The sequence below is a fragment of the Oncorhynchus gorbuscha genome, linkage group LG07 (genome assembly GCF_021184085.1).
Source record: "Oncorhynchus gorbuscha isolate QuinsamMale2020 ecotype Even-year linkage group LG07, OgorEven_v1.0, whole genome shotgun sequence".
NCBI classification, from domain to species: Eukaryota; Metazoa; Chordata; class Actinopteri; order Salmoniformes; family Salmonidae; genus Oncorhynchus; species Oncorhynchus gorbuscha.
Genome location: NC_060179.1, coordinates 59,355,688 through 59,375,907, shown reverse-complemented (window position 1 = coordinate 59,375,907; position 20,220 = coordinate 59,355,688). Strand labels below are relative to the sequence as shown.

The 20,220-nt window shown below is 43.3% G+C and overlaps 2 protein-coding genes across 2 annotated transcripts in view; both read right to left on the bottom strand.

Annotated features, from left to right (window-relative positions):
• gas7b (growth arrest-specific 7b) overlaps positions 1-4,057 on the bottom strand; it is a 52,829-nt gene extending 48,772 nt beyond the window's left edge. Inside the window, exon 1 of the mRNA XM_046356979.1 lies at positions 3,622-4,057. Coding sequence (XP_046212935.1) covers positions 3,622-3,801 — 180 coding nt within the window. The 5' untranslated portion in view covers positions 3,802-4,057. The remainder of the gene's footprint in view (positions 1-3,621) is intronic.
• Positions 4,058-4,416: 359 nt separating this feature from the next.
• On the bottom strand, positions 4,417-19,939 carry LOC124040118 (myosin heavy chain, fast skeletal muscle-like). Its single transcript, XM_046356978.1, has 40 exons — positions 19,925-19,939; positions 19,391-19,607; positions 18,572-18,715; positions 17,758-17,914; positions 17,620-17,647; positions 17,416-17,521; positions 17,191-17,283; positions 17,035-17,098; positions 16,855-16,953; positions 16,652-16,755; positions 16,347-16,485; positions 16,077-16,195; positions 15,831-15,980; positions 15,567-15,737; positions 15,165-15,471; positions 15,004-15,068; positions 14,822-14,909; positions 14,162-14,279; positions 13,935-14,058; positions 13,694-13,830; positions 13,319-13,574; positions 12,737-12,979; positions 12,470-12,646; positions 12,301-12,374; positions 9,226-9,297; positions 9,042-9,132; positions 8,547-8,936; positions 8,221-8,466; positions 7,932-8,128; positions 7,538-7,721; positions 7,292-7,457; positions 7,055-7,179; positions 6,604-6,912; positions 6,194-6,397; positions 5,938-6,063; positions 5,676-5,846; positions 5,350-5,454; positions 5,123-5,218; positions 4,891-5,025; positions 4,417-4,793 (listed from the first exon to the last, which is right to left on the bottom strand). Exons 2-40 carry the CDS (start codon positions 19,592-19,594, stop codon positions 4,782-4,784), a joined length of 5,796 nt encoding a protein of 1,931 aa, XP_046212934.1. The 5' UTR covers positions 19,595-19,607; positions 19,925-19,939; the 3' UTR covers positions 4,417-4,781.
• Between the last annotated feature and the right edge of the window lie 281 nt (positions 19,940-20,220).

Sequence of the window (20,220 nt, the reverse complement as noted above, 5' to 3'; positions counted from 1 at the left end):
CCTATCCCCTGTGTGCGGAGCCCAGAGTCCTAACACTACACTAGACCAGTTACAACCACAGATACAGTTTCATAACACAGCTGACTAACCCACTGAGGGAAGGCTTTAAAGGCAGTAATGAGAGAGGGTTTTACTTAACTAGGCAAGTCAGTTAAGAACAAATTCTTATTTACAATGACGGCCTAGGAACCGTGGATTAACTGCCTTGTCCAGAACAACAGACTTTTGTTTTTTCCCCATCTGCAGAGTTAGGGTTACACATCCATCCACTACCCACATTAATATTTCAGGAGTAACGGGGGCGTCCTGATTACTTATGGGAGTGGTGCCCCAGTAACGCTGACCCTGCCCAGCTGTCATCTAGACCAGAACTGTGGTCTCCATGCCCACACAGCACAGAATATAGCAGGCCTCATTGCCTCACCATGCCAGCTCCCTCAGTCATGCCAGTGCTGATAATCACACTAGACTGTCTTTGGGTTGGAGATTAGAGCGAGAGTGTTTGTGAGAGTGGGCCACTAAGGAGAGATGAATGCAGGATGCCATTCCATAGCAACTATTGGAATAATCATATAACAATAACATAGACACCACAAAATCCCAGTAAGTTACACTATAACCTATAGTCTAATCTGTTTGATTGGAACAGAGGCTAGCTAAAATACATAAGTATAGGGAATGAGCAAAAAAATAAAATATTCTGGTAATAGTTGTTCATTGCCAACTCACCAACATGGTAAACGGCTGTATATGTAGCTAACTATTATACACCAAAATGTTAATTTTTCATTCACTCATTCTTCGAACCAATCAAATTCTTTGTTCCCCGGAGAGCCATTTCCATTGGGTGAAATCTGTCATCAATGGTGTGTCTAATTGGTCCATTCATCTAGATTCTACAGCTTTCATTTCCTTTGTCCTTTTTTCCCTCATCTCTACCTCATCAAGCTCCACCTCAATTAGTTTGGCACTAATCGGCAATCACTTGACTTGATGACTCAATGGCATGATCCATGATTCACCGTGCACTGTTCCACTTCTGTTCATCAGTTAGGTTGTCATGGCCACCAGAGTCATACCGGTACAGTTGAAAGTCAGAAGTTTACATAAACTTAGGTTGGAGCCATTAAAACTATTTTTTCAACCACTCCACAAATATTTTGTTAACAAACTGTAGTTTTGCCAAGTCGGTTAGGACATCTACTTTCTGCATGACACAAGTCATTTTTCCAACAATTGTTTACAGACAGATTATTTCACTTATAATTAAATGTATCACAATTCCAGTGGGTCAGAAGTTTACATACACTAAGTTGACTGTGCCTTTAAACAGCTTGGAAAATTCCAGAAAAGGACGTCATGGCTTTAGAAGCTTCTGATAGGCTAATTAACATCATTAACATCTAATTAATTAACTGTATATAAAACCATATAGACAACGGGTAGACTCATACTGATATAGAAAAATACAAATTTCAGCACTTTACTGATGTTAGAGGTGGAACCCCTCTTTAACCACCCTGTCCTAAACATCTCATAACATCAGAAATGACATTACCTCTTTCTCTTGGCCAATCAGTGAGCTTGGAAAATACACAAGAGAAGTACAGGAAACAGCTCCTCAAATCAAACGCAGCTGTCATCCCTCAGCCTGGGATCACTGCTATAGTAACAGGAAATGTATAGCTTATTATAACCATCCCCTGAAACTACTTCTCATCTGAAAGTAGCCGGCAGGGCCCAATTATATGACACATTCTCCAGATTCCATGACAATAACACAAAGATAAAGTCGACAAGTTAAAGTTATTAAAACAATAAAGTTATAAACATCTCATCATAAAAATATGAACTGAATGCCTTCTGTGTTGTATTTGTTTGTTCAAATGAAGGCAGCATCTATCCATACAAGGAGGTTCCTGGGGACTGTGTGGATCTGAGGGTCTGTCAAGGCGAGCACAGGCCTGATGACAGGTTCTCTGTTGAATGATTCATCAAAAGTTTGAAGAAGAAGAAAAAAAAGAAGAATAGACTGTTTGGAGAACAAAGCCTCGTCTGCTGAAGATGACAATGGAGCGTGTCTCAGACAGAGATCAAAGCGCCGCACTGTAAACTACGCCAGCAGTGAACACACACATTCCCCTGATTCCGGCGTTGAAAACACCCTGGTCTGAATTGATGATATATATGGCTGTTTCTTGGTGTGTTTCCCCCTTGTTTGAATTCAAATGTAGAACAAATGGAAGGGATCAACAGGACGTTCCTGAAAATGCCTGGCTAGTTTGATTGGTTGACCAGAATAAGGAAGTTCATAGTGGGGTTTTTTCCATTCAGATCTATATGCAAGAGCAAAGTCAGCATTAGTAGCAATCATTTGGTAACTCATTTGGAAGAACTTCCTGTTTCTACGTCAGTGTTTCAAATTAAATGTTGATGGTGCAACACACATCCTAAACCTGAGCCAATGCAACTAACTATTCAAGTCATGTCCTTCAATGCAACCTCCACCTGTTACACACCCAGTATCAGGTCATGTCAGAGCTGCTTCCCACTTCTCCTTATCTGTAAAAATAGAAATGTACACTACTGTACCAAGTACCAGATTCCAAACCTCCCTGTGTGTACATGTACAACCTCTATCAAGAGATCTGACCCGTTATGGTAAACGGTGGATGTACACATGCTCTGGAACCCCAGGGTCACTGGTGATTTGGCAGTTCCCCTTCAAGCGCTACACAACTCCATCAAGCTGGTATGTTGAATGACCGATTGAGGTGTGTTGAGGACCAGCTGCCTCGGCCAGCCTGACCAGCCCACATTCTACAGATCTACTCCCATCTGCCCATCTCATTTCTGATCCAGTGATTTACTGTGTCCACGAGTGTGAACATTTGCTGGGTGTCCATTTCCTTTTGCCAATTGTTGATAAAACATGTAATTAGCTGTGTGTTCTCTTGTCACTCTTGGCTAAAAACCTCAATTCAAGACAGTCTTCGCTTAAGGATTTCCCAGTCCTCCTGTGAACCGTGTGTTCACCTGCATACCGCACAAGCGTGTGTTTGTGCGTACTTGTGACCTTGCTGTGACAGAGCAGTGTGTTCCCTCAGTAATCTGCCCCGTGCACTCATGCAGACAGACACAGGCAGGAGACCTGAGAATTCCAATGGAATGTGTCAGGAATGAGGAAATGTGGTGGAGGCCTCAGAAGAGTGGACAGGGGTGGGGAGGCTAGCGCTCAAGCTGATCGAACACAAGTGGGGAAAACGGTTTTAAAACCCTAATCTCTTCTGAAACAAAATTCGCCACATCTGTTAGACACCAGCCATGGGATATGAATGTGGAGTTATGTGGATATGAGAGTGGACATATGTATTTACCACAATGTCAAAATATCTGTCTTATTTAAGTGTGAAGACATATTGACTCTTTATGATGACGTTGTTTCATTGGGCAATATAGTAAGCATCATAAGAAACTCTTACTACCTCATTAGGTCTTACTGAGTATACACGCCACCCCAAACTCAAAGGAAGAGGGGAAAAAAGTGTTTATTTTGTTGCCATTTGTTTCACCATTGGCATTGCAACATTTATTGATCTGAAATTGGACATTCAGACTTACCTCTAAGACCTGAACATAACTTGCTGGGAACCATCCCCTGACTCCATCCAGCTCTCCTTCCCACCAGCCGCCAGGCAACGGCTGAACTATCTTTATGATTTCTCCAACTTCAAAAGTCAAACCCTGCTGATGTTGATCCCCGCTGAAGGAGTATAAACTTTTGCAGTAAGATCCAGACATCGTTATCTTCTCCGGTAAAACGTCGGGTCCGCGAATAGATTCACACAGACTGATCCCCTTCCTCGAGATTCACTTGGCTCTTTCTTGTCACACTTGTAATGTTGATTAGTTAGCGCATCAATGACAACAATCCAACATGTTGCGAATCTGGTTAAAGTACTTTCTGAGTGAATGAAAAGGTATCCCTTGTCAAAAGGATCCTGTAAAATCCTGAACTCAGCGCAGATGCGTTCTGAGCGTGTGTATATGGGCGCTTCTCCGTTTGTGTGAACTCCCTTTCGCAAAGACCACAGTCAAGTCTGTGCTCCTTCAATTCCGATTGCGCCTTTCTATGAGATAACTCGGTACTCGGTTCCGTTTTTTTTTGTCGCACATGAGTTATGTTGTGGGGATTAGTAATCAATTAGCAACTTTCACCAAGGCTGGGCCTATTGAAATGTAATGTACTTTGTCAATTGAATCACTTCTCCAAGACGCGATTGTTTATGAAGGTTTGACAAGGCGACCGTGGAAAATAATGTGACTTCGCCATAACGTGAACTGTAGAAACGGAGCTCCACGGATCAATGATATGCACGTCCAATGAATGCAGCTACGTAGTCATACTTTTGAAATGTGTGCCACAATTTATTTTGCAATTAAACGTAGTGCAGATCTCACAATCATGGTAGGCGAGCCTATGCTCTTTGTAACACACAGTATAGCCATATTTATCAGGTTGAAAGTAATCTTAGTGTCGCAATCTTGAAGTAAAACAGTGGAGGCAAGATAAAACAAATACAACCGGGTGTTAACCACAAGGCGGCGCCAGAATACTTCAGGTAGAAATGCATTATTCTTTCCAAGGAGCTTATATCACACACAAAACCCATATTATGTGAGTTTCATAATGCAGCACATACAGTGAGCCAAGCATGCGTAGTACATAAGTCATTCAAAACTCCTATTTTAGGAGTCTTCTGAGTCATATCTTCTCTTCACTATTCTTTGCTCTGTTTGGAGAAAGAAAGGTTTGATATCATTCACTACCTATGAATACAGTGGCATTACTAAACAACTTTATCTGTAAAGGTATCATTTCAAACAAACCGTCGAGCCCATGTCTCTGCTCTTGGCTCTCATCTTGTTGACCTGGGAGTCAGCGAGATCAGCCCTCTCGGATGCCTCCTCCAGTTCATGTTGCACTTTCCTGAACTTATTCAGGTGGGTGTTAGCCTGCTCGTCCTGTGGAGAAATTCAGCATCAAGGTTAACGTCATAATCAAATAAATAAGCAGCCATTTTGAATTGGGGTATAGATGACAAATGGAAGTTTTTCTTACAGCTTCCTCAGCCTGGCGTTTGTATGCCTTTACTTTCAGCTGCAGCTTGTTCACCAGGTCCTGGAGTCTGAAGACATTCTTCTTGTCCTCCTCTGCCTGGAAAATATTGTTATTATTACCATTTTGTCGTCATCCACCTACCCCACATCATTGTCATCATCATAACCATCATTATCATTAACCTACTGTAGTAGTGGTAATATAAATGCAATATGGTAATCATCTACCTGGTAGGAGAGTTCCTTGACTCTCCTCTCATATTTCCTGACTCCTTTGATGGCATCAACTCCCATCCTCTGCTCAGTCTCCAGTTCTCCCTCCAACTCTCGCACCTGCAACCCAGAGGGTCAAAGGTTGGAATGTCACTCTTTCAAATATATTTGTTTAATTAATGTGCACTTCTTTTGAAAAATCTATTTGAAATTCAGATGCAGAGTCATTATAGCCTAGAGATTTTCCTACCGCTCGTACTCAGTCGGCTAATCCTCTGGATATCATCCATTTGAGAGCTATGCATTTGCATATCAAAAGAGAATAGCTGTTATTGACTCACCCTGGTCTCCAGTTTCTGGAGCTGCTTCTTGCCTCCCTTCATGGCCAAGTTCTCAGCCTCGTCCAGACGGACCTGCAGGTCCTTGACTGTGACCTCCAGGTTTTTCCTCATCCTCTCCAGGTGAGCGCTGGTGTCCTGTTCCTTCTTCAGCTCCTCAGCCATCATGGCTGCCTGCATTGGCACACAGAGAACAAGGACAAACAGGATTGAAAGAGGGATGTCTATGACAGTGTACTCAGTGAAACCTATGGTTGTCACTCACTTCCGTGATTGCCTTCTTGGCTTTCTCCTCTGCATTCCTGGCCTCCTGGACAGCATCCTCAACCTCAGCCTGGAGTTGGGTGAGGTCAGCATCCAGCTTCTTTTTGGTGCTCATCAGGTTGATGTTCTGAAACAGAAGTTCTTAAACTTGAGAAGTTCTTCCTGACTTGACCGGTGAGAGTAGATCAGGCCTCAACTGTAATTTACACGATTATATTTCCTTATAAATATGATGTAAGTAAGCCACTGACACTAACCTGGGAATGCAGCAGCCCCACTCTCTCACAGGCGTCAGTCAGTTCCTGCTCGGCCATCTTGCGGCTCCTCTCCGTCTGCTCCAGGGCAGCCCGCAGCTCCTCCACTTCGGCCTGCATCAGGGAGCTCCTGCGCTCTACAATGGCTGCCTGGTCCCTCAGGTCCTCCTGGCTACGCAGAGCCTCATCCAGGTGCAGCTGGGCATCCTGGAAAACCAGTCACAACCATGTCTTGATTAGTTTTATGAAGCTGCAACTGAAGTGCAGCAAGGAAGTAGAGTTGTGGATCCTTCTTCTAACACCAATTCAGTGAAGTTGGTGGATAGTGCTACTACCCTGTTCTGTTATGATGCCACACATTACCCTGCTCCAAAATTCAACACATGGCTGTTTGCAGTAAAAGTGACCCTCACCTTAAGTTGTCCCTGGACATTCCTCAGCTGTTTCTGGGCCTCAGCAGACTGCCGGTTGACATGACTCAGCTGGACCTCCATCTCGTTAAGATCAGCCTCCATTTTGCGTTTGAACCTGAGAACATCATTTCTGCCCCTGACCTCAGCTTCCAGAGTGCTCTGCATGGACTCGATCAACCTCTGGCTGTTGCATTTTAGCTTATCCATCTCCTCGTCCTTCTCCGCTAGCTTCCTGCCCACTTCGCCTTTGACCTGGGCCAGCTCCAGGTGCACACGTAGGATCTTGGACTCCTCATACTCCAGAGAGGCCTGAGGGAGATACAGGTGATGATTGAAGAACACTTGCATTGAAGTGTACATGTAACTATAAAGAGTACAACCTACCAGTTTTCATGCGCAGAACTGAACCACACCAACTTTACTCATCTACAGTATTGTTGAAACATAGTACCTCTGCTTCCTCAAGAGCTGTCTGGATCTCTGCATTCTCAGTCTCTATAATCTTCTTGGCCCTCTCCACTTCATGGATGCTCTTCCCAGTCTCACCAAGCTGATCACTCAGGGCTGTGACCTCCTCTGGTGATCAATTAGAAAAACAGAGATTTGGTCTATAATTGTATCAGTTGCCTTTGACTATAGGATACTTGTTAAAGTCTTAAGAATGCCAAAACCACAGTCTCAGCCATACGCTGCAGCGTCTTGTTCTCTCTTTTCATGGTCCCCAGCTGATCCAGACATTCCTCGTAAGAATTCTTAATTTTGAAGAGCTCAGTGCTCATAGCACGAGACCCTTTCTGGGAACCTTCCAGCTCAGCCTGACTCTCCTCATTCTTCTGCTTCCATTCAGTCAAAACCTGAGGAGACAAAAAAATGTGTTACCAAGAAATAGACCTCAACTTAAAATGATTTGAGTCCTCTCCAAGTAATGTAATACCTTGTCAAAGTTCTTTTGCCTTTTGTCCAGGTTAGCAGCCCAGGCATGACTTTTCTCCTGATCAATCACCAGGTCCTCCACCTCTCCCTGCAGCCTCTGCTTGCTCTTCTCCAGAGAGGAACACTTAGCGTTCACAGCCTCAATTGTCTCTTCAGCATCCTGAAGACGCAGGGCAAGCTTCTTCCTAATAGATACATTAAAAGTTATAGAGAGACATAGATATAGAGATTTCAGCAAATGCTGCTATATATTAAGAAATAGAATGGTCTCTAAATTGTCATCAACAGTTGTTTTTTTTAAACACTGTATGCAAATCAGAATATCTTTGCAATTGAATGTTTGGTGTCAGCGTGAGACCCTAACTCTGTATATCTACAGGTCTGACTAATCATACTTGGCCTCCTCCAGCTCTTCTGTTCTCTGGATGGCATCAGACTCGTATTTGGTTCTCCACTGAGCCACCTCTCCATTGGCCTTGGACATGCCGCGCTGCAACTCTGCCTTGGCCTCCTGCTCCTCCTCGACCTGCTCCCTCAGCAGGTCACAGTCATGGCGGGACGATTGGAGGACATGGGCTAGGGCATTTTTGACCTGCAAACACACCCAGTAAGGGAAACGTTTAGTGTGTGTTTTAATGTTTATTTGATGTGATGCGGACATTTGAATCAGTCGTGTTTCTGTACCTTAAGCTCCTCTTCAGCCAGCCTCTTCAGTTCATCCACCTGCGAAGTCAAAGCCTGTTTGCTTCTGGTCAGCTGGGATACCAGTGATTCTCTCTCCTCCAGCTGAGGATAAAGCTCGCCATTCTCTGTTTGGAATCTTGCTTTTTGAACGGTGATGTCAGTGAATTTTCGCTGACTTTCGTCTCTTTTGGCCTTTAGCTCGCTGATTTGATCTTCAAGACTTCGGCACATTTTCTCCAGGTTACTCTGGCAGAACAAAACATTCTTCATAACCACATGTATAGGTTTGAAAATGTGCAATAAATCATGTTAACTTGTCAACTTACCTTCAATTTGGACACCGACTCCATGTTGCTGACCAGGTCACTGATCTCCATTTTGTATTCTCCCTTCTCCTTCTCCAGCTTCTGCTTGACTCGCTGCAGGTTGTCGATGTGCTCTCGCATCTCGGCCATATTTTCTGCGTGTTTCTTACGCAGGGCAGCAGAAGTAGCCTCATGGTGCAGAGTTGACTCCTCCAGGTCTCGTCTCAGTTTCTGAAACTCGGCCTCTCGCTTCTTGTTCACCTCACTCTGAGCAGTGGTGGCTCCACCAGCTTCTTCAAGCCTCTCGCTGATCTCCTCAAGTTCCCTGGCGAGATCAGACCTCTGTTTCTCCACCTTAGCCCTGGCAGCACGTTCCGCCTCAATCTCCTCTTCCAGCTCCTCAATACGGGCCTGGAAAAAACAAAACAGTTGATTTAAAAAAAACATTGGATGCATTGTTGGCAGTTGCACCACATATCAACATCATTGCTTGAAACATTTGTTGCAATTTGATACCTGATGTTCCTTTAGTTTCTTCTGCAACTGGGCACCAAGGGCTTGCTCATCCTCCATTTTCCCAGCAAGATGACAGATTTCAAAGTCTTTCCTATAAGTTAAATATTCATTGAAAGTTGTTAAAATGTGGATAGAACCTGATCCAGTAGAATGTGTACAGTATGTAAGAAGTATTTCATCGTACTTCTTCTGCTTTTCATCCATTTGCTGTTTTTCATTCTCCAGATCCATTATGGATTCCTGGGCATGTTTTAAAGTCAGTCTGTCTGTTTTGTGGGTTGGGTGGCACTCCTGGTCATTTCAAATGTTATATATCCCTTTAGAGTCAATTAAGAAGGGCATTATCAATTTACATGTAGTGACATCGTTTTTGTGTTTTTTTGCACTAAGATTCTTCATGACTTAACCTACAGTGCCTTCAGAAAGTCTTCATACCCCTTGACTTATTCCATATTTTGTTACAGCCTGAATTCAAAATGGATTAAATGTAACACATTCTTACCCATCTATACACAGTAGCCCATATTGACAAAGTGAAAACATGTTTTTGGGAAATCTTGCAAATGTATTTAAATTTCAATACAGAAATATCTCAAGAGTCTTTCTGGGTAAGTCTCTAAAAGCTTTTCACACCTGGATTGTACAATATTTGCACATTTTGTTATTTTTAAAATTCTTCAAGCTCTGTCAAGTTGTTTGAACATTTCTAGACAGCCAATTTCAAGTCTTGCCATAGATTTTCCAGACAGTTTAAGTCAAAATTAACAAGGCCATTCAGGAACATTCAATTGCGTCTTGGTAAGCAACTCAAGTATATTTTCGGCCTTAGATTATTATTCTGTTGAAAGATGAATTCTTCTCCCTTTGTCTGTTGAAAAGCAGACTGAACCAGGTTTTCCACTAGGACTTGCTTGCGCTTAGCTCTCTGTTTTCTTTTTATCCCCCAAAACTCCCTAGTCCTTGCTGATGACAAGCATTCCCATAACATGATGCTGCCACAACCTTGCTTGAAAAGTGGTATTCAGTGATGTTGAAAAGTCACCATTGACCTCATGGTGAAATCCCTGATTGGTTTCCTTCCTCTCCGACAACTTAGTTAATGGATGCCTGTATCTTTGTAGTGACTGGGTGTATTGATACACCATCCAAAGTAATTAATAACTTCACTATGCAACTAGGGATATTAGATGTTATTAGATATTAGATTAGCCGAGCGGAAATGGAGGAAAACTCGCCTCCCTGCGGACCTGGCATCCTTTCGCTCCTCCTCTCTACATTTTCCTCCTCTGTCTCTGCTGCTAAAACCACTTTCTACCACTCTAAATTTCAAGCATCTGCCTCTAACCCTAGGAAGCTCTTTGCCACCTTCTCCTCCCTCCTGAATCCTCCTCCCCCTCCCCCCCCTCCTCCCTCTCTGCAGATGACTTCGTCAACCATTTTGAAAAGAAGGTCGACGACATCCGATCCTCGTTTGCTAAGTCAAACGACACTGCTGGTTCTGCTCACACTGCCCTACCCTGTGCTCTGACCTCTTTCTCCCCTCTCTCTCCAGATGAAATCTCGCGTCTTGTGACGGCCGGCCGCCCAACAACCTGCCCGCTCGACCCTATCCCCTCCTCTCTTCTCCAGACCATTTCCGGAGACCTTCTCCCTTACCTCACCTCGCTCATCAACTTATCCCTGACCGCTGGCTACGTCCCTTCCGTCTTCAAGAGAGCGAGAGTTGCACCCCTTCTGAAAAAACCTACACTCGATCCCTCCGATGTTAACAACTACAGACCAGTATCCCTTCTTTCTTTTCTCTCCAAAACTCTTGAACGTGCCGTCCTTGGTCAGCTCTCCCGCTATCTCTCTCAGAATGACCTTCTTGATCCAAATCAGTCAGGTTTCAAGACTAGTCATTCAACTGAGACTGCTCTTCTCTGTATCACGTAGGCGCTCCGCACCGCTAAAGCTAACTCTCTCTCCTCTGCTCTCATCCTTCTAGACCTATCGGCTGCCTTCGATACTGTGAACCATCAGATCCTCCTCTCCACCCTCTCCGAGTTGGGCATCTCTGGCGCGGCCCACGCTTGGATTGCGTCCTACCTGACAGGTCGCTCCTACCAGGTGGCGTGGCGAGAATCTGTCTCCTCACCACGCGCTCTCACCACTGGTGTCCCCCAGGGCTCTGTTCTAGGACCTCTCCTATTCTCGCTATACACCAAGTCACTTGGCTCTGTCATAACCTCACATGGTCTCTCCTATCATTGCTATGCAGACGACACACAATTAATCTTCTCCTTTCCCCCTTCTGATGACCAGGTGGCGAATCGCATCTCTGCATGTCTGGCAGACATATCAGTGTGGATGATGGATCACCATCTCAAGCTGAACTTCGGCAAGACGGAGCTGCTCTTCCTCCCGGGGAAGGACTGCCCGTTCCATGATCTCGCCATCACGGTTGACAACTCCATTGTGTCCTCCTCCCAGAGCGCTAAGAACCTTGGCGTGATCCTGGACAACACCCTGTCGTTCTCAACTAACATCAAGGCGGTGGCCCGTTCCTGTAGGTTCATGCTCTACAACATCCGCAGAGTACGACCCTGCCTCACACAGGAAGCGGCGCAGGTCCTAATCCAGGCACTTGTCATCTCCCGTCTGGATTACTGCAACTCGCTGTTGGCTGGGCTCCCTGCCTGTGCCATTAAACCCCTACAACTCATCCAGAACGCCGCAGCCCGTCTAGTGTTCAACCTTCCCAAGTTCTCTCACGTCACCCCGCTCTCCGCTCTCTCCACTGGCTTCCAGTTGAAGCTCGCATCCGCTACAAGACCATGGTGCTTGCCTACGGAGCTGTGAGGGGAACGGCACCTCAGTACCTCCAGGCTCTGATCAGGCCCTACACCCAAATAAGGGCACTGCGTTCATCCACCTCTGGCCTGCTCGTCTCCCTACCACTGAGGAAGTACAGTTCCCGCTCAGCCCAGTCAAAACTGTTCGCTGCTCTGGCTCCCCAATGGTGGAACAAACTCCCTCACGACGCCAGGACAGCGGAGTCAATCACCACCTTCCGGAGACACCTGAAACCCCACCTCTTTAAGGAATACTTAGGATAGGATAAAGTAATCCTTCTCACCCCCCCTTAAAATATTTAGATGCACTATTGTAAAGTGGCTGTTCCACTGGATGTCATAAGGTGAATGCACCGCACCAATTTGTAAGTCGCTCTGGATAAGAGCGTCTGCTAAATGACTTAAATGTAAAATGTAAATGTAAATCTCCCTCAATCTTCTTCCTGGATCTCTCAAGGTCCATGGAATGTTTCTTCTCTTGTTCAAGAGAGCCCTCTACCTGTAACATCACATGGGATCATTGTAAGAATATACCAAGGTTAGGACGTCATGACATACCATAGGCCTATGATGTACTGGACTTGTCAAACTCACGTCGTCCACTTGCTGTTCCAGCATAGCCTTGGCTTTGGTCAGAGTGTTGACTTTCTCTTCCTCTGCCTGGAGATCATGTAAGACTTGCTGGTGTGCTTCTTGGAGGGCTTTCTTCTCCTTGGATAATTTAACAATGGTTTCATCCAGTGTTGACACTTCTTCAGTCAAGTTTTTCACCTGTTCATACAAACACAAAAGTGAACCGTTCTCAAACTGATCAAATAAAAAGCTTCAATGTAGACTTTATGCCGGGGAAGTGTCTTTAACCTTGTTTTCAGTAGCATGTTTCTCTTTCTCCACTTTAACCAGGGTGAGCTCCAGATCATCAATGTCCTTCTTTAACTCAGAACACTCGTCCTCCAGCCTCCTCTTCTTGGCGGTCAGCTCAGCGTTGATCTCCTCCTCATCCTCCAGCCTCTCACTCAGCTCTTTAGCTTTGACCTCCAGCTGGATCTTGTTCTTGACGAGACTCTCACATCTCTCCTCCGCATCTGAAAGGTTCTCACTTTCCTACAGAATTATTTTCTAAACATGTTTAAATCAAATATTGTATTTATTTGTTACCGGTAACTTCACAATTTACCAGTAAACTACCATAATATTGGAAACTTTAAAGGATTATAGCTCATTTTCACAACATGTCAAATATATACAATTAGAAAATAAGATGTTTTAAAAATGAAAACTAGAATGGCAAAGCTGTAAAACATTATCCTAAATATAACCCCTCAACTTAGTGAATACCGTTGGTGTTTAACCTTTTATATTTTTGACATGCTTTTATTTATTTTACAATGTCAATAAAGCTTTGTTGTAAATGTTTTGGGGCCTAACTGGTGAATAACATACCGAAGCTACTTGTAACTGAAGATCGTTATTTTCCTGTAGAAGGGAGACCATTTTCTCCTCTAGTTCCTTCTTCTTGGCTTCAGCCTTGGCCAGGTTCTCCTTGCACTTGGCAAACTCTTCCTTCATGGTGGCCATTTCCTTCTCTGTCTCAGCACTTTTCAGCAGGGGCTTGATCTTGAAGTACAGCTTCATCCATGGCCAGTGTTTCACGTTCATGAAGGAGCGGATGTTGTACTGGACGATGAAGATAGATTCTCTGTGTGACGAATAAGTGGTTATTACATCAATCTCCATGGTCAGAAAAATGAAATATTATAGCTTCACAGATAATTAGTCAAGCAGATCAGTCCTACTGAGGCAATTGAACATTCTTACCTTCGCTCCATCATCTTTTTGAACTCCTTCCTCATGACGAAGCCTCTGCAGAGCGCTTGAGTCATTATAACCAACGCTACCAGCTTCTCATCCCTCATCTCCTCCAGAGTTCCCAGCAGCCCAGCCTTAAAAAACACCTGAGAGACAAAAATACATAGTTGGGCCGTAGAATAGGATTTAGATTGACTGCCAATGTTAACTTTGTGGCTTGTGATTGTGAACAAAATTGGGCTCCTCTTACCTTGGTGTGCCCAAATTTGTACTGAGTGTGGTCCACATCAATTGATCCCAAGAGCCTCTCTGAAGCTTTCTTGTTGTCAATGAACTGGCCATCGGGGATAACACTGGCATTCAATACTTTGTACCTGTTCCAAACATGAAAGATATATATTTTAGGTATGTTGTATTTTTTTCAAAGGATTTAAATGCATAGCATTTTTGGTGAACTACCATGGAATGATAGTATACCTTTGCTTGAAATCACCATACAGGATTCTGCTTGGGAAACCTTTTCTGCAGATTCTGATACCTTCTAACACACCATTACACCTCAACTGGTGGATCACCAAGGCATTCTCCATGAGACCTAAGATGTACAAGATTTTGGCTGCATTTTATCTGAAGAGAATGGTTGTTCACTGCCATAGTGAGCTCCAAAAGTATTGGGACTGTTACCCATTTTTTGTTGTTTTGGCTCTGTACTCCAGCAATTTGGATTTGAAATGACTATGAGGTTAACGTGCTGACTGTTAGCTTTCATTTTATGGTATTTTCATCCATATCGGATGAACCGTTTAGAAATTCTAACTTTAGTTTTACATAGTCCCCCCATTCTAGGGGACCAAAAGCATTGGGAGAAATTCACTTATGTGGATTAAAGTGGTCCAAAGTTTAGTATTTGGTCCCATATTTCCAGCATGCAAAGATATTTGTGCGTCGGTAACTTTCTCACTCATCATTATTCGCAATTCATTCAGGATGATCCGTAGTCCTGGTAGCATCCACATCCTTGTAGAAGTGTTTTACAATACATTTGACAATAAAACAAAACAACAACCCGCTGTCCCATTACTTTTGGAGCTCACTCCATCTCGTACATACACTCAGTAACCAATGCTTTCGTGCTACCTGGAGTCTTTGACTCGTTGGGAATCAAGCAGCGCACAAAGTGAGGATGAGTGCATCTGAGGTTTGTCATCAGCTTGCCCAAGTTCTCCTGTGGGATGATAGTAACGTAAATGAGTGGAACGTTTGAGTCTCAATACCTCATTTGTAGTCGTTATTTTCACTACTTGATGCATCCGGCCTACCCTAAACAAGGCAGACACTGTTTGGAAGGAGCCACCTTTCTTCTTGGCACCTTTCTTGCTAAGATCTGTCAATGAAACAAGCAGGAGTTGTGTGAATATCTATAACACCATGTTGTGTATACAAGACCATGTTTTTAGAGGTAAAGTTATAGATCCCATACCATCGGCTTGTGTAAAGCTTGCATATAAGAGAGACAGCAGTTTAACGACAGACTTCTGATACAGCTGGACCACAGACTCGTTCAGCGGGTCCTTGTTCTTGTCCAGCCATCCACAGATGTTGTAGTCGACAGTTCCGGCATAGTGCATCAGGGAGAAGTGGGCCTCGGCCTTGCCTTTGGCAGGCTTGGGCTTCTGAAAGCAGCCAGTCTTTCCCAGATGCTGGTCGTACAGCTTGCTCTTGAAGGTGGTGTCTGAAGCCTTGGGGAACATGCACTCCTCTTCGAGGATGGAAAAGATGCCCATTGGCTGTAGTGGGATGAAGTTGAAAAGAGGTTGATACGAGATACAACAGTAGTGTAAATTCTTCTCATCTGACATGAAGCCTTCCCATTTACACGTACCTTCTCAATGAGCTCAATGCAGGCAGCCAAGTCCATTCCAAAGTCTATGAACTCCCACTCAATTCCCTCTTTCTTGTACTCCTCTTGTTCCAGCACAAACATGTGGTGATTGAAAAACTGTTGCAGTTTTTCGTTGGTGAAGTTGATACACAGCTGCTCCAGACTGTTGTACTGTAGAAAATATTTGATTGGCATACTGTGTTTCAATGTTACAGAGACTGTATCATTCGATTAAGTACTGTGCTGAGGACATTCAATACTTACGTCAAAGATCTCAAACCCAGCGATGTCCAGGACACCAATGAAGAACTGCCTTGGCTGCTTGGTGTCCAACATCTGGTTAATGCGGATAACCATCCACAAGAACATCTTCTCGTAGATGGATTTAGCCAGGGCCATAACTGAATTATGGACCTAAAAGTTAAACAATAATACAACAGAATTGGAATAATCATAATGGACTGATTGATGTACATGTATTGGTAATATTGAATAGATATGATTTTTCACCTGCTGGGCTGTCTGTCCCTTGGTGACATATTCATTTCCAACCTTCACTCTGGGGTAGCAGAGAGCTTTTAGCAGATCTGCAGAATTCAGGCCCAGGAGGTAGGCAATTTTGTCAGCCACTAAAACGAAGACAGGAGCCGTAGAATAATTTTAACATCTCTATTACTTAAAGTTGACCATCACTGAGATGAGTCACATGTTGTACTTTTCAGAGTAAGTATATATACAGTATGTTCATATTATGTATACATATTCAAAACCCATGTTTACCCTCAGTGCCGTCTGGCTCTGCTTGCTCCTCCCTCTGCTTCTGCTTGAACTTCATGTTCCCATGATGCATCACAGCACCTGTCAGCTTGAAGATGCCCATCTTTTCATCCAGCGTGAAGCCCAAGATATCAATAGCAGTCTAGTAGCCAAATCAATCAGATAAGTAAATTCAATGTTAATAGAAGAGTAGGAAACCAAGTATATACTATAAGTAGATTCCACATGATGTTGTATTATGCTAATCGCATTACGGTAAATGTGCAAACATAATTTGTCAAGTTATTTGTCAAATCAAGAAGACCTACATCGGTGGCGACCAGTTCATCTTTGTCTACGATGCTGGTCACAGTGATCTGCCCCTGACTGATCATGGGGAAATCATATGGGTTGGTTGTGATGAGCAGCATCTCTGTGGAGATGAATATAGTCATTAGTGATTTAAAATTCAATACTCAGCTTTAATGTCAGGATGGACCATTGGCAAGACCATTAGTCATGTGATCCTTACCTATCAGCTCTGGCTTGTGGTTGGTCATTACTTGATAGAAGATGTGATAACTTCTCTCATCAGCAAGCTGGAATGTCACTCTGGACTTTTCCAGCAAGTCTGGGGAAAGAGTCAAGAGTGTCAATGCCTTCCATAACCTCTAGTCTAGACCATGCACAGAAACATACAGCATAGACTCACATGTCTCAATATCAGCTGATGCTAGCTTTCCAGTGGTTCCAAAATGAATCCTGATGAATTTACCCTGTTTGGAAAATAATAATTTAGGATTCCTGGTTTGAACTGTAACACGTCTTAAGAAGTATATTAAAGTTAACGGTAATAGGTTCAACTTACAAATCGTGAGGAGTTGTCATTCCTCACAGTTTTGGCATTCCCATAGGCCTCTAGCAGGGGGTTGGCTGCAATGATTTGATCCTCCAGCGAGCCCTGTAGAATAATTGCTTACACTTTACTTCACAAACCACTATTTATCTGATATTTACTTGTTAAAATGACTATTACATACATTTGAACTAGGTTTTTGTCAGCTGGCATCAGCCTGGTATCACAGGGCCTCACCTGCATTTTGCCACTGGTAGATTCTTTCTTCCCAGACACTGCGATTGTCGCAAAGTACTGGATGACACGCTTAGTGTTCACAGTCTTCCCTGCACCAGATTCTCCACTGAGTTCAGATAAATAAACAAGGTTGGGAAAAGAATACGATAGGTAAGATAAGTGGTACAGAAATATGACGGTTTGTTAATATAGAATGCAACTTACGTGATAAGGACAGACTGGTTCTCTCGGTCTGTGAATAAAAATATTTTGATGAGAGGGCTTAATGAGGGGGATATATTGACATAAATCAGGTAATTCTGCTAAATAAGGTTTTCCATTACAGCCAAATATCAACCTTACCAGTGTGCATGAACTGATATGCGTTGTCAGAGACAGAGAAGATATGAGGCGGGGCTTCCATGCGTTTCTTCCCTCTATAGGCCACTACCACCTCCTGGTTGTAGACTGGTAACCACTTATAGGGGTTCACAGTAACACAGAACAGCCCGGAGTAGGTCTGAAACAGTTTAGTAACCATTACTTTAGGCTTATCTCATTGATATTGTATTGGAGTGAATGATAAATAATTGTATATACTACACAGTGGTCTAAAGTACTTAAAATAAAAATAATTTAAAGTACAACTTAAGTTGTTTTTTGGTGTACCTTTACTTTAGCCAACTTTTACTTCACTACGTGCCTACAGAAAATGTACTTTTTACTCCATACATTTTCCCTGACACCCAAAAGTACTCGTTACATTTTGACAGGAAAATGGTCCAACTCACGCACTTATCACGGGAACGCCCCTGGTCATCCCTACTGCCTGATCTGGCGGACTCACTAAGCACAAATGCTTCATTTGTAAATGATGTCTGAGTGTTTGAATGGGCCCCTGGCTATCTGTAAATGTAAAAATATATAATAATTCTGCTTTCTGGTTTGCTTAATATAAGGAATTTGAGAGGATTTATACTTTTACTTTTGATACTTAAGTATATTTAAAACCAAATACTTTTAGACTTTTACTCAAATAGTATTTTACTGGGTGACTTTTACTTTTACTTGAGTCATTTTTATATTAAGGTATCTTTACATTTACTCAAGTACTGTATGACAATTGAGTACTTTTTCCACCACTGACAGTACGTAATGTCAAGCAGTCTAGACTCACATAGATCATCCATGCTGCGTAACGCTCTTTGAGGTTATACAGCACAGTGGCCTCGTTGAGGTGGGTCATCATGGCCATGTCCTCAATCTTATCAAATTTAGGAGGATTCATTGGATACACATCATCCTCCGTCACTGTTACACCCTTGGAAAGTTAGACATGAGAGTTATTAACATGTAGTACTACTTCTGTTAATTACTAACATATTGTATTAGTTATTATTACAATGTACACTGAGTATGCAAAACATTAACACCTGCTCTTTCTGTGATAAAGACTGGCCAGGTGAATCCAGGTGAAAGATATGATCCCTTATTGATGACACTTAAATCCACTTCAATCAGTGTAGATGAAGAGGAGGAGACGGGTTAAAGAAAGATTTTTAAGCCTTGAAACAGTTGAGACGTGGATTGTGTACGTGTGCCGTTCAGAAGGTGAGTGGGCAAGACAAAAGATTTAAGTGCCTTTGATCGGGGTATGTTAGTAGGTGCCAGGCTCACTGGTTTGTGTCAATAACTGCAACGTTGCTGGGTTCTTCCACACTCAACAGTTCCCTGTGTGTATAAAGCATGGTCCGACACACAAAGGACATCCAGCTAACTTGACACAACTGTTAGAAACATTACAGTCAAAATGGGCCAGCATCCCTGTGGAACGCTTTAAACACCTTGTAGAGTCCATGCGCAACGAACTATTGCTGTTCTGAGGGCAAAGGGGGGGGGGGGTTGCAACTCAATATTACGAAGGTGTTCCTAATGTTTGGTATACTCAGTGTAGTAATACTGTCTATATGAATTAGTTGTGGAGTCAAACACTCACTTGTCCACCAGTAATCTTTACAGTGATTTTGGCACCGTCTCTCTTCTGGATGTTGCCTTTGAGGTACAGCTCTTTGCTGTCGGTCACATAGCAGGCTGTCTTGGCGTCAAATGGGATGTTCTGAGCAGCAATCCTCTCTCTCTCCGGTTTCCGGAGGTATATGGCTGCCTCGCAGAAAATGGCCATCTCTGCGTCCGTACTCATGGCTGGGCTTTTACTGTGAAGAGAAAGCAGAGTTTCAAAATAAGTTTTAAAAAAATCACTTTCTCTGATGGAGAGACATCCAGTGACAGGAATCAATTAAAAGGGCCAGCTGAGAGAGGACGGTAAAATAACGCGTCTTCAACCTTACCCAAATCCAGACTCACTGAGAAAAGGTTGCGGTTTTGTTTCACTCACCTGAGGAACCATTATTTTTTAATTCATTTTTGCATTTGAAAACATCATAATGGAACCTTTTGTTGATGAAAAAGCTTTAGCGTAGACAGTCAGTAGTGCACAAACCTGTATAGGAGAGGTTTTAATATTACTCACCAGAGTTCTCCCTCAGACGGATCCCTCAGTAATCAAAGGGACTCACTGGGGGCGGCTTTTATTGAGATCATTTGGGTCGCCCCTCATATCCTTCCCGTTGTTTTGGGCATGGAAAAGTAAGCCACCCCCCTGATTAGTTCTCTGTCATCTCTCATTATGGGGCTTATTCTGGGATCAAGTGGCATGGTGGCCAGACAATGGTTTTCAGAGGCAGAGGGCAGACGTTACATAAACCGATGGATGGAATTGGAGAAATGTGAAACCTTGAAATAGTTTGCGTCTTAACATTTTTTGGA

Excerpts from the sequence above, each read along its gene's own strand:
- LOC124040118 (XM_046356978.1), bottom strand. The coding sequence starts at position 19,594 with ATGAGTACGGACGCAGAGATGGCCATTTTCTGCGAGGCAGCCATATAC. Across the intron at positions 16,954-17,034 it reads ATCAGCTGATATTGAGACAT|ACTTGCTGGAAAAGTCCAGA; the intron begins GTGAGTCTATGC and ends CTCTTTCCCCAG. Across the intron at positions 5,455-5,675 it reads TCCAGAAACTGGAGACCAGG|GTGCGAGAGTTGGAGGGAGA; the intron begins GTGAGTCAATAA and ends TCTGGGTTGCAG.